At 42.4% G+C, this 13,254-nt stretch overlaps 1 protein-coding gene across 1 annotated transcript; it reads left to right on the plus strand.

Annotated features, from left to right (window-relative positions):
* Positions 1–432: 432 nt before the first annotated feature.
* Positions 433–1,110, plus strand: LOC149022034 (uncharacterized). The gene has a single exon (XM_089147522.1). The coding sequence runs from the start codon at positions 433–435 to the stop codon at positions 1,108–1,110; it is 678 nt and encodes a 225-aa protein (XP_089003648.1).
* Positions 1,111–13,254: the final 12,144 nt, after the last annotated feature.

A 13,254-nucleotide genomic window follows, 5' to 3' on the forward strand; every position in this document is an offset into this window, starting at 1 on the left:
CATCAAGAAGAGAGAAATCCGTTAGTCGCTATACAGGACGAGTCCATGTCGCATACGCAATAGGTTTATACCACTGGTTAGGGTTCATCATCTCATTTGTTAGTCGATTGGGTTGAACGATTTAATCATGATGAAAAATTGAACTGAGAAAAGATACCTAGATTTTGAAAACAAAACTGGAGTGATCTACTTCTAAACTTCAGCGATGTGGTCATTATCAGGAATCCTAGTCGAATCAAGATAAGCTTCAAGATAAGCTTTAAGAGCTCTTCCACTTCCACTGGTAACTTAAAATACTTAAAATCAAATATCGTGGAAGGTTTCTTTCTCCTTTGCTGCTCTGGAAAGTCTTGGAACTGCTACTCTCTCTGCTGTGTGTGGCTACGTCCGTTTTCTCATTGTTCTTTCTTCTTTGTTTGTCAAGAACCAATCATGTGTGAGGCTGTTATTGAATACAGGGATACATTGTACCTACAGAACGACATAGGCTCGACTTACAACCCAGAGATCGAAGCATCAATTCATTTTATGGTTCGAACAAATATTCTTCAGCATCAAGCTTTTCCCTTGCTAAGAAGAACATTTGACATTGACTTTGCTTTCCTGCTTAACCCTCAAATCAGCGAGTCTCATATCCATGACATGCTTACAAATCTATGTGTCCCTTCAACCTCCATTGATTCACTGAAACGACAGATATCTATGTATGCTTTCGAGCATGCCTCACTTTGTAGTAGGACCGGTAGTTCTGGAACCTTAGGTATTTACATTCTTCTTCATGTCGATCTGGTACAACATTCGACAATTACCCATGAAGACTTGGAGACTATGCAGATGGGTTTGGATGAAGATGAAGATCTTAGTGGTTTTCCAGCTTCAAGATCTTCGATTGAGGCTTTGAGGATCAAGAAGTTTCATGATACAGAAGAAGAAGAACCATCATATCTTACCAAGACTTGCATGATTTGCATGGATGAGTACATAAGAGAAGTTGACATCATAAAGTTACCATGTTTACATTACTTCCATGCTAAATGTATTATCAAGTGGTTAGAACACAATAATACTTGTCCACTGTGCCGCTTTCCAATGCCTGCGGAAGAAGCTTAGTTTCTTTTGATCAGTGACTCTTGTTGGAGCGTCCTTAATTTTGTTAACAAATGCTCTTAGTCTCTGAGTCTCCTTATGATTTTCTTTTCTAGTGGGTAGTTTGTAACTCCTCATGATTTTCTTTCTGTTAATGACTAAAATGGTCATTCTATATCCCCCGGTCTGAACCAGCGGTTGCACGGTCCGACCAGGATTACAACCTAACAGGATCCGGCCAGGCGGTTCATGGTAGGACCGACCACACTAAAAAGTCCATCATTATAGCAATATGAGATGGCATCATGAAGGTAGACTCCTACCACCAAACAACTTGAAAAGAGAGTTAGTTAGGTAAAAGGACTCTTCTAAAAGAGTTACTCTCCTACAACAACTCATAGCAGGGTTATTCCAAATATAACTCTATCACCATACACTATATAAAGACCTCTGGTAAACACTAGAGGGGAGGTAATCATACTTCTTGTGATCAATTACTTGAATTCTCTATTGAGTAGTTGAGATCATATTATTGGTACTGACTTGTTCGTCGGAGACGTACCTCGACCCTCCAAGGTCGAGCTCGTATCTTGCAGGTTCTTGACAGGGAAGGACGAGCGAGATTCCGTATCAACAATTGGCGTCGTCTGTGGGAATTGCATCAAAAAGTCATGGTGCGATCGAAAGTGAAGGCTGTAAATCCGAAGGAGGTGGAGGATGATGCTTCGAAGGGAATTCCTCAACCTGAAAAATCGGTAATTCCCGACCAGGTGGAAATTAATTCCGACCAGGTGGAGAAAAATACCGATCAAGGGGAGAAAAACCCCGAACACCCGAATCATGGAGCATTAGCAAATCAAGTTGAGACACTCCAGAAGGAACAAATAAAGCTTCGGGAGGAATTATCCTCCATGAATGAACTACTCAGGATGGCCGTGGGTCATATAATTGCCCCTAATGCAGATCCTAAAAATACTCAAATATTTGAGGGAAGCAAGAATAACCACTTGGTCCTTCCTGATCGAACGCCTCGACCATCTCTAGAAGACGAACAGAAGTCAAAAGAGAAGGTAGGCGAAAAATCCCTAGCATCTGAGAAAGAAATTCCAAATAAAGATCCTCTGTTCAATGAAGATCATGATCGAGGAAGTAGCAACGATCCTCTCAAAGAACCAAAAAACAAGAGGGTTGAGTCCGGACCGAACAAGCGGGAAGATCGTTTGAGCAAACAAATCAAAGAGTTAGACGAGAAGGTAAACAAGTTAAACGATCCAAAGAAAGAAGAGCTATATGCTTTTCTAAAAGAGGATCCTTTCATCCAAGCTATCTCTGAGGCAGAAATACCAAAGAGTTTCAAATGCCCAACTTTCATCTTGTTTGATGGATCACAATGTCCAAAACATCACATCACTCGCTACTGGATCGACCATGTCAATTTATAAGCATAATGAGGCAGCCATGTGCCAAAGTTTTGCAGCCTCTTTAACCGGTTCTGCATTGGATGGTTCTTGGCATTGCCAAGCGGTTCGATTATGAGTTTCGATCAACTAGGACGAGTGTTTGTGCTGCGCTTCCAGGGAGGAGTTGGATTGAAGAAAAGAGAAGATACTTTGTTTTCTATAAAACAAGGTAGAACGGAATCTATCCGAAGTTTCCTTCAAAGATTCAATAATCTTACCATGCAAATTGAAAGCATGGACGAGAAAATTGCCTTTCATGCGTTATACCAAGGAATTACTCATGAAGGATTGCTAGAGCGACTGCTCCAAGATATGCCAAAAACATATGCGGAACTGAATGAAAGATGTCACAAACAAGCAGAGATTTCGGAAACCATAGAATCTTGAAAAAGAGAACCAAGGGCCGAAAGAAGAAGCAGTCGAGAAAGGGTTCAACCGACTAGGATGTTAGGGATAAGCTCGACCAAGAAAGGTCGAGTAGAATCTCCAAAAAAGCAGGAGATTAGTAATCTTCCACCACTGAATACAAGAATATCCGAAATCTTGATGCAAATCAAAAATCAAGGGCATATGAAGTGGCCGGATAAAATCCGAGCACCGCCAGGAAAACGTGATAAACGAAAATATTGTGATTATCACAAAGATCACGGCCATTGGACGGACGATTGCAAAAATCTAAAGATGGAGATAGAAAACTTAATCTCCCGAGGACACTTAAAAAAGTATATCCAATCTAAAGAAGATGGCCGACCACAGGACAACCCTATCCCGAAGAGAGAAAGGTCGAGCCACAGAGAAGAAAGAAGAAGTCCGGCCAAACGCCGACCTGAGGCGGATGAAAAACAAAGAAAAAGATCTCCAGTCTATACTGTATTTGGTGGTCCGACAGAAGAATCAAATCGACAAGCAAAAAGAAAAGTACGATATATTGGGAATACTGAAACCCATAAAAATATATCTACTGAGCCAGTAATTTTCTCTTTCGAGGATCTACGGGATATCGCAATCCCTCATGATGATGCCTTGGTAGTCAAAATTCTCCTGGAAGGAACTGAAATTCATAGAGTCTGGTGGATACTGGATCGTCAGCGGACATATTATCTTTAGATGCGTTCAAAAAGATGAAGCTAAAAGAAAGCATGCTCGTCCCATGTGAAACCCAGCTTTATGGTTTCACGGGATCATCAACCCGAGCAGAAGGAACGATCCGATTAGAGCTATGGATTGGAGAACACCCACGAGATAGAATCATACAGACTAATTTTATGGTCGTACGAGATTTATCAGCATACAATGCAATCATAGGACGACCAACCCTCTGTGCACTTGAAGCAGTGGTCTCCTCGCTACACATGAAAATGAAATTCCCGACCACTGAGGGAATCGGAGAATGTGTAGCCGACCAGAAAAGTAGCCGGCAAAGTTACAACGACTACATGCGGAAAAAGAAAAGGACGAAGTCGACCATGACCATTGAAGTTAGGGACGACCGCAATGAAGAAACCTTGCAAAGAGCTGAACCAATGGAAAAACTAGAAAGAATCCACTTCAATCCCGACCAGAATGAGCAAGGTACCATGATCGATTCCGAGCAAGAAGCAGAATTCAAATCAGAGCTCACTGAGTTTCTAAAAAGAATTCCGATGTTTTCGCTTGGTCGGCTGAAGACATGCCGAGGATCGACGGGGAGGTGGCTGAGCATAAACTCTGTATTGATCCACGAGCAATTCCGGTTGTTCAGGAAAAGAAGAAACTTCGCCATTGAAAAACATGAAGCCATTCGAACTGAAGTGCAAAAGCTAAAACAATCGGCTTTATAAAACGCACGAGACCACCCCCAATGGCTAGCTAATGTTGTAATGGTCAAAAAAGCAAACGGAAATGGCGGATGTGTGCGATTACACGAGATCTCAACAAAGCCTGCCCAAAGGACCACTATCCACTACCAAGAATCGACCTCCTTATAGATGCAACGGCAGGACACGAAATGCTCAGTTTCATGGATGCATATTCAGGATACAATCAAATTCTTATGCATCCTGATGACGAAAAGCATACATCATTCATGACTGATAGGGACAGCTATTACTATAAAGTAATGCCTTTCGGTCTAAAAAATGCGGGAGCGACATACCAAAGAGCGGTAAATAAAATTTTCAAACATCAAATTGGTCGGAATATGGAAGTGTATGTGGACGACATGCTGGTGAAAAGCATCTCAAAAGAAAATCATCTAACTGACTTGGCAGAAGTATTCAAAGTACTACCGAAAATACAAGATGAAGCTCAATCTCGAAAAGTGTGCTTTCGGGTTCTTCATCTCGGGTTGGTTCCTGTTCATGGTATCCCAAAGAGGAATCGAAGCCAATCCTGAGAAAATTAGAGCAATTTTGGATATGAAAGCACCCAAAACCATTAGGGAAATCCAATGCCTAACTGGTAGGGTGGCAGCACTCTCTAATACAATTATATGCCAAGGATTCTAATGTTTGGGACCAGTGAGCTCAATGTGTTAGGAGCAGGGAACGGGGGCCCCGGGGGGGGCCCCCCCCCCCCTCACACATTTTCACGCCGGGGATTCTATTGGCCGACCTTAGAAGAAGATGCCAAAGACTTCGTCAAGAAATGTGACAAGTGCCAGGCACATGCAAAGATCTCCCATATCCCAGCAGTCCCTTTAACATCAACTTTATCCCCAATACCTTTTGCAAGATGGGGAATAGACCTGGTAGGGAAATTACCTAAAGCATCGGGAGCAAGAGAATACTTGGTAGTAGCAATAGACTACTTTACAAAGTGGGTGGAAGCTGAACCCCTTGCAAGTATCAGTACCGAGCAGATGAAGCGTTTTGTCAAGAATAACATATCGTACAGATATGGAGTTCCAAAAATATTAGTAACCGACCATGGAAAGCAGTTCGAGAATGCAGCATTCTCAACATTCTGCAAAGAACAAGGGATCGAGCATAGATTTTCTTCAGTAGCTTATCCCCAAAGTAACGGCCAGGTCGAGGTTACTAATAGAACCATGCTCGACGGACTCAAGAAAAGGCTCGACCAGCTAAAAGGGAGATGGGTAGATGAACTACCTAGTGTACCGTGGTCGTACCGAACAACTCCAAGGACGACCACAGGAGAATCTCCATTCCGACTAGCATATGGAGCAGAAGCTAGAGTCCCAGTAGAAATCCAAATTGGATCACTTCGAGAAATAGAATTTGAGGAAGAGGCAAACATCGAAGGAATGCGAACCAATCTGGATCTGATTGACGAAGTAAGGGACAAAGCCCAGTTCCGTCTCGAAGAATATCAAAGAAGAATAGCGACATATTATAATGCCAAGGTTCGAAATGAACAATACTTGCCAGGCGAACTGGTACTCCGCCGAACAGCTGCATCAAATCCGACCAATCAAGGAAAGTTGTCCCCCAATTGGGAAGGACCATACATAGTCATACGACAAGTCGCTCCCGGAGCATATCATTTACAAGATCCGGAGACGAGCGACAAGATCCCTCGATCATGGAATTCAAACAATCTCAGGAAATACTATCAATAAGAATAACATCTGAGAAAGTAGTAAACACGACAAATTTTGAGCGTTTTATTCCAGTTTTGTCATTTATTTCAGTATGTAGACAACATGGGAGATTCATAATCCCAAGAAGTCATATTAGTTTTTATATATAAATAAAGACATTCATACAAATTATTACTCGACTTCAACCTGAAAATCTCAGCGAAAGACCTCGAAAATCTCAGGGGGAAAAGACACAAAATCTCGAGTGAGAAAAGACACCGAAAATCTCGAAGCGAGAAAAGACCCGAAAATCTCGAGCGAGAAAAGACACGAAAATCTCGAGTGGGAAAAGACCCGAAAATCTCGAGCGAGAAAGACCCGGAAAATCTCAGGCAAAAGAGACCCGAAAATCTCGAGACAAAGACCCCAAAATCTCGGAAAAGACAGACCAAGGAAGACCCTACGAATCTTAAGGCAAGAAGACCTAAGATATCACTTAGGCAGAAAAAGACCTACACTCAATAGGCAATAAAGACCTAACATTCCTTAGGCACGAATACTCCAAAAAGACATACCAAGTTATCAGGCCCGGGAGGAAGGGGTTATGGACGAACAGCTATTGACGAACACCTATTTAGTTCATGGCCGAACAAACCCTACTATACCGAACAACATGGCTTGGAATGATACCGAACTGGCGCATATACCGAACACAGATACTCTCACGACCAAGTAAACTTGTACAAAGAAGGGGAATATGCCAGAAATGATATGTAGACCAAACAAGTACACTTGGAAGAAAATACAAGTTGATTAACAAAAATTTACATAGGCAAAATAACCTATGATAAATTATCTATTACAAAATCATCATTGTTTAAAGCTGAATAGCAACAACAGATTGCACAAAGTAAAAATAAAGCTATTCAACAATTACATCATCCGAGGTGATTTGCTCGGCAGGCTCGGTGCTCGGCTCGGCATGCTCGGTGCTCGGCATGGAAGGCTCGGTGATCGGCGTGAGACCGGCTTCATCCTCCTCCTCAGGGGCCGGCTCCCAGTCGGAGTCAAGAAAATCCTGAACGGGCACATCCTTGGGCAAACCGAATGGTTCTTTCCCCACCGCCCAAGAAGGTCGAGGGATTTTCAAATCATCATAGATGGCCGGATCGACGAACTTCTCAAACTTAGATAAATCGAGATCCTTGAACTCCCCAATGATGCTCGAGAAAGCCGCACGCCGACCATACCTGAATCCAGGGGCAGCCACTCTTGCAACAAATTGTTGGCACCCCTTAGTCCGAACCCACCTACGGATGACTTCATGCCGTAAATCATTTGAAAGATCAGCAAAGGTGGCCGGAGAAGCTCGAGCAAGTTGATCGGTCAGATCTTTGATAAACTGATCTTTCTCCAACTTCTCCTGCTCGGCAGCAGCAAGACTCAGATCTTTGCTCTCCAAAGATCCCTTGAGAAAGTCAATCTGATGTTCGGCAGATTCAGCCCGAGCATCTACTTTCAACTTCTCACTGGTCAAGCTCTCCACCTGAAGGCTCAACTCCTTGACCTTGTCTTCCAGCATACGAATGGCAGACAAGTCTCTCCGGGTAACCTCTAAATTTCCCGCCCATGCCTGTGTTAAAGCACAGACCAACCTGAACGGCAAAGGAAGTTAAAAACAAAACACAATAAAAGTGGAAAAAGGAAGATCTTGATCGGGAAGAAGATACCTTGTCATCATATCTTGAGTGCCAGAGGAGCCAACACCAAGCAAAAATTTCTGGTCGGCAGGAAGAGTGACTCCCGGCAACCAATCCTTAGCCACCTCAGTTCCATTCTTGTGATTGCTTAAAACATGTGAGGATGAAGTAAGCGACCAAGAAGGTCTAAGCACGGGAGAGGATACTGTAGCAGCCTCAGAAACAGAGGGTAATACATCCCCCTCAAGTGAGCCGGCCATAAATGACATGGGAGCTTTCTTCTTCGCCGCCCGAGGAGGAAGATCGGATTCACTTGAGGGCCTTTTTTGGGCTGCAGAAACAGAAGTCTGCTTCCCTTTAGAGCGATTCCGATCAACCTTGGTCGGAACCCTGTCCTCGGCTTCAGCAGCATCTTTCTCAGCAGCCTCGGCAACATTGCGGTTAAGCCTCACTGCACAAAAAAAAAAGAAAGAACATGTACACACTGTCAATCCCGAACTGAATGACTTCGTCTATAAACCAAATAAAAAGAAGTACCACTCACCGGGAAGGAACCCCCAATGACGCAAAATATTGGGGTATTCCGGACAGTACCCGTGAACGGCAAACATGTTTTTATCTTCGGAGGGAAGATTGCAAATCTTCTCCCTAGCACGCTCCTCGGCCGAAGTCGGCAAAGGAATGTCATTTGAGCCACAGAAGCGGTCCTCGGACCCAGTAGATTGGAAAATAAGGTTTGGAAGGAGGTCGGACAAAAAAGTATTTGGGACGCCACCCTCTAGTGTTGGACGGGAGGGTTCCAGTCCCGACAAAATTACCTTCCCAACCACATTGGGAGGTTGTTCATTTTGACAAATAAAACCACCCATCCTGCTCTTGCTTTTTGGTCATAAAAAAATGAAGGAAAAGAGCAAGAGATGGTCGGACATTAACATTCCTCCCCTGGCAAAAACCCCAAAAACAAATGACATTTCTCCAACTGTTCGGTACGAACATTCCAGGACACATACCGAAATGGACACTAATTTCTCTGAGGAGAGGGTGGACGGGAAGGACGAGCGAGATTCCGTATCAACAATTGGCGCCGTCTGTGGGAAGACGAAATCCACTCCTTAAAGCATCTTCATAAAGAGCAAATTCTCCAGGCCTTGGAGAATTTGCCCACTCATCAGGGCTCGGGACACAAATGATATGATCGGAGGGGATGTCATATTTTTGACGCAGGTACTCTAACCTCTCTTCGGTCATAGATGATGGAAGGAAGTCAGGACCCGAAGAGTATGGATCATAGTCTATGTGATCGGGAGTGAGATCTTTATTCTTCTCAATTGTGTACTCTTCTAGGGATAAACTATCTTTCCAACGTCGTCTATCAGCCTTAAAACGAGCTCGGGCACTTTGAGCTGCACGTGGATGGGATTCTACATCTCCCTCACCATCATTACTGGGAGGTTCTCGACCACAGAAAACCTCTTGGGTTTCTTCGGTCCCGGCATCGTTACTGCGGTCGGGCTCGATGACGGCTCGGGCTCATCAGAGGGCTCTGCTTCTAAGTCTCTCCTACGTCTCAAAGACGAGGACCCCTTCCTTACTATAACCATGGACCTCTATGGGACTAAAACGAAGGACCCTAAGCAGAAAGAAGAACGTGCCAAAGACAAAAGAAAAGAGGGACAAAAGAAAGCAAAAAACACAAGCTTTTAAACCTCAGCTTTAACTACTGCAAAAACAGAAAGAAACAGAGAGACAAGGTGCTAGGGACTTACTTGTTGATGATCGTACGAAGAAGAAGAAGAAGAAAACAGGTAATACAGCTCCCTTAAGCACAAAATCCAAGCTTGAAAGCACAACAAAGTCACACGTCCTCAACACGAAGCTCACAGTGGCAGAAACGAAATGAAATGCAGAAGACGAAGTGAAATGTAGAAGATGAAGTGAAATGTAGAATATATATATATATATATATATATATAAGGGTTTAGATGCTAATCTAAGGGATGATACAGAAATGAAATCAACGGTTGGAGCTTACCATCACTACATATCTTCATCTGACGGCCAAGATGGATAGTAGAAGATGAAAAGTCTATCCATCAACTAATCATACCTGTATCCAACGGCTACGATCTCACATAGGTGGACGGTGAGAGATGAACGATCACATCATCATAATGGCAGACATTTATGATGAAGTGACAAGTGTGACACGTGTCAATCACGCACGAGCTTCGAAGGACGTGTTTCGATAGTCGTGCGAAATTGACAGCTACTCATTAGTGGGACGTTACAGATTTCAAGAAAGAGGGTATTGGTCGGTTCGACCAACCCCCAAAAAAGAAAATATATTCCCTTTAGCCTATCACAAGGTTCTCGACCACAAGGGACTAGGGGGCTTATGTTAATGACTAAAATGGTCATTCTATATCCCCCGGTCTGAACCAGCGGTTGCACGGTCCGACCAGGATTACAACCTAACAGGATCCGGCCAGGCGGTTCATGGTAGGACCGACCACACTAAAAAGTCCATCTTTATAGCAATATGAGATGGCATCATGAAGGTAGACAACTGGAAAAGAGAGTTAGTTAGGTAAAAGGACTCTTCTAAAAGAGTTACTCTCCTACAACAACTCATAGCAGGGTTATTCCGAATATAACTCTATCACCATACACTATATAAAGACCTCTGGTAAACACTAGAGGGGAGGTAATCATACTTCTTGTGATCAATTACTTGAATTCTCTATTGAGTAGTTGAGATCATATTAATGGTACTGACTTGTTCGTCGGAGACGTACCTCGACCCTCCAAGGTCGAGCTCGTATCTTGCAGGTTCTTGACAGGGAAGGACGAGCGAGATTCCGTATCAACACTTTCCTTGTTGGGTATTCTGTTGAGAGAAGAGAACCCCAATGGAGATGCTTTGGAATGTGGAGGTCTTCATGCTGAATTCTAGCATTTTTCATTATGTGGTAAGAGCTACTGTTGTCGTTTGTTCGACCAAATGCTTTAAAGAAGCTTAAGAAAAGGAGTTAACAGGAAACCATCGTTTGGGTATGCATGTTATTCAATTCTCAAACATCAATGAAATGTAGCATTTGATGCTGAAGACACTCTCTAGTAGGTTCTTTTTTTCTTTTTGGTGAAAAAATAATAGGTTCGAGTTGCAAATTAGTGAATCGATTCCTTCACTCTCAACAAGATCTAAAAACACAATGCCGGTGATGACATCAGTCATAATTAAAACCTTCTGGGATCAGAGAGGTAACCGTAAAAATCAATTGACCCCCCCCCCCCAAAAAAATCGCTTTGGAGTGGTAAGAAACATTAGAAAATAGGTTTCTAATTGGTTTCTTAGAATCAATGGATTTTATAATATCGAATTGGATCTGCTAATTTAGTCAAATTGGATTGGAAAGGTATCAGTGGCAAAAGACTCAGCACTCGCAAAACAATATAAAAATAAAAACTTTAACAAAATCCAAACAATCGAAAAGTAATATATATTAAGTGTTTTTTGACAGATTGACTTCATCATAGGAAAATTCCGATTGATCCCTTATGTTGCCGTGGATGTGAGGAATATGAGGATGCAACACACTGCCTTTTGGGTTGTGAGTTTGCTAAGGCTACCTGGTTCGCATCAGAGCTTCACCACACACCCCCAAATGACCCAAACCTATGCTTTGCAAAATGGTACACCAACCTGTCTAAACTTAGCTCGGGTGACAAAAATGAAGACCGGAAATTTCTCAGCTTTTGCTCATTTATTTGTTGGTACTTGTGGCTAGCAAGGAATGATTTGGTGTTTAAAAGAAGACTTTGGACCCCTGTTGATGTAGCTCAGCGAGCCCTTGAAGCCCACACAGAATTTTGGTCATCAAAGAAGCCCACGGCCCAATAGACAAGGCTTACCCACCATGGTCAAACATCAAATACCTTAGAGGCCAGTTGGACAACACCAAGCCTAGGTACCTTCAAAATTAATTGTGATACGGCCTTTTCAAAAGAAAAGAAAATGTTGGGCTTGGGCTTAATCATTAGAGACCATATGGGAAACATCATCTCTGCGGTCTCAGAGCCCATAATTGGATCATCGGCACTTTAAGGAGAAGCTCTAGCACTTAGATCATCTCTCCTATATGGCCTAAGTGAAGACCTTCAACACATTATGGTGGAATCAGACTGTCAAGAGCTCATCAATTTACTTCAACACCCTCATAGACCAAGACCTTTATCTGTTGACCCCATAATTTCTGATATACTGCACTTGCAATCCCTTTTTTCCCAATGTATATTCTCTTTTATTTCTAGGAAGATCAATCATGTCGTTGACTTCCTAGCCCAGAAGGCCCAGTCCCTGTCAGGCATGACTGTTTGGCCCCAATCCACTCCTTGGTTGATTGATCTTTGTTCTTCAACCTTGGTTTTGCCTGTTCCTTAATAAAGAAGACTTTCGTACAAAAAAAAAAGTTATGGGTTGCATGCTTTAGTGCCCTAAATTATAAATTACACACTCTCAAAATTACAAGTTCTATACTCCTAACATTCCATCCAAAATTTTGTTAACTCATAAATAAAATGTCCATGTTACCCTCATTCAAGTCAAATGACATAATTACCCCATTTAAACCCTCCCATTCCCAACCCTTAAGTGGGTGAAAGGATTCTATCTTCACCTATCTTTTTCTTACACCTCGCTGGAAACTACCCACCTTCATCGGAAATGACCACACCCCTGCTGGAGAATCCCACCGTCCCCTGCCAGAAAATCTCCAATGAGAATTAGCAAAAGTTCACGGCAAAAGAGTTCATCAACAAATCAAAGCCATCCGATAGTTCAACATAAAGATTTCCACTGGGATCTCGCGAGCAACCACATAAACCTGGTTATTCAAAAACCTTAATTTGTCAGAACGTGGCATTCCATCACTAGGATTCTTTCCTGTAGAAGTCTTGTATTTTTGAATCTTGATTGCTCCAATTGATGGATTTTTATTTTTTTATTTTTTATTTTTAATAATCTTATTGAAAAATGTAGCTTTTGAATTAGCATGTTTGAGAAGAAACCACGATTCTCTGTTCACTTTCCTTTTAAGAAAACTTGTAGGTGTTGGAGATCTCAAAAATTTTGATGTCTCTCTAATGAAAGTCTTGAATTATGCTGAAGGAATCCGCTATAGTGGTTGATGCTTGAATTTTGGGGTATTTTGGCAGGTTAGGATGCTGCTTGATGAACAACCGCTACCACCATTCTTTCTAAATGCTTTCTTTAGTCAATAGTTTGGCGTATCAGTCTCTTTTCTTTCCATTAATATAGTATACATTGTGCGCTTTTTTGATAAACAATGGTGTGGTCTCACTTTCTCCTTGGGATAAAGAATGTGGAGAAGCTGGGGCCAATGACAAACTAAAGATGAGAAGGTAAGGCATAGGTTGTACTGTAGTGGGTGGCCTTTTTCATTTTGTTAAATGGGTTGCTTCTCCTCTA

Source organism: Hakea prostrata, chromosome 3 (assembly GCF_041222555.1).
Source record: "Hakea prostrata isolate BN-2017 chromosome 3, UWA_Hpros_2, whole genome shotgun sequence".
Taxonomy (NCBI): domain Eukaryota; kingdom Viridiplantae; phylum Streptophyta; class Magnoliopsida; order Proteales; family Proteaceae; genus Hakea; species Hakea prostrata.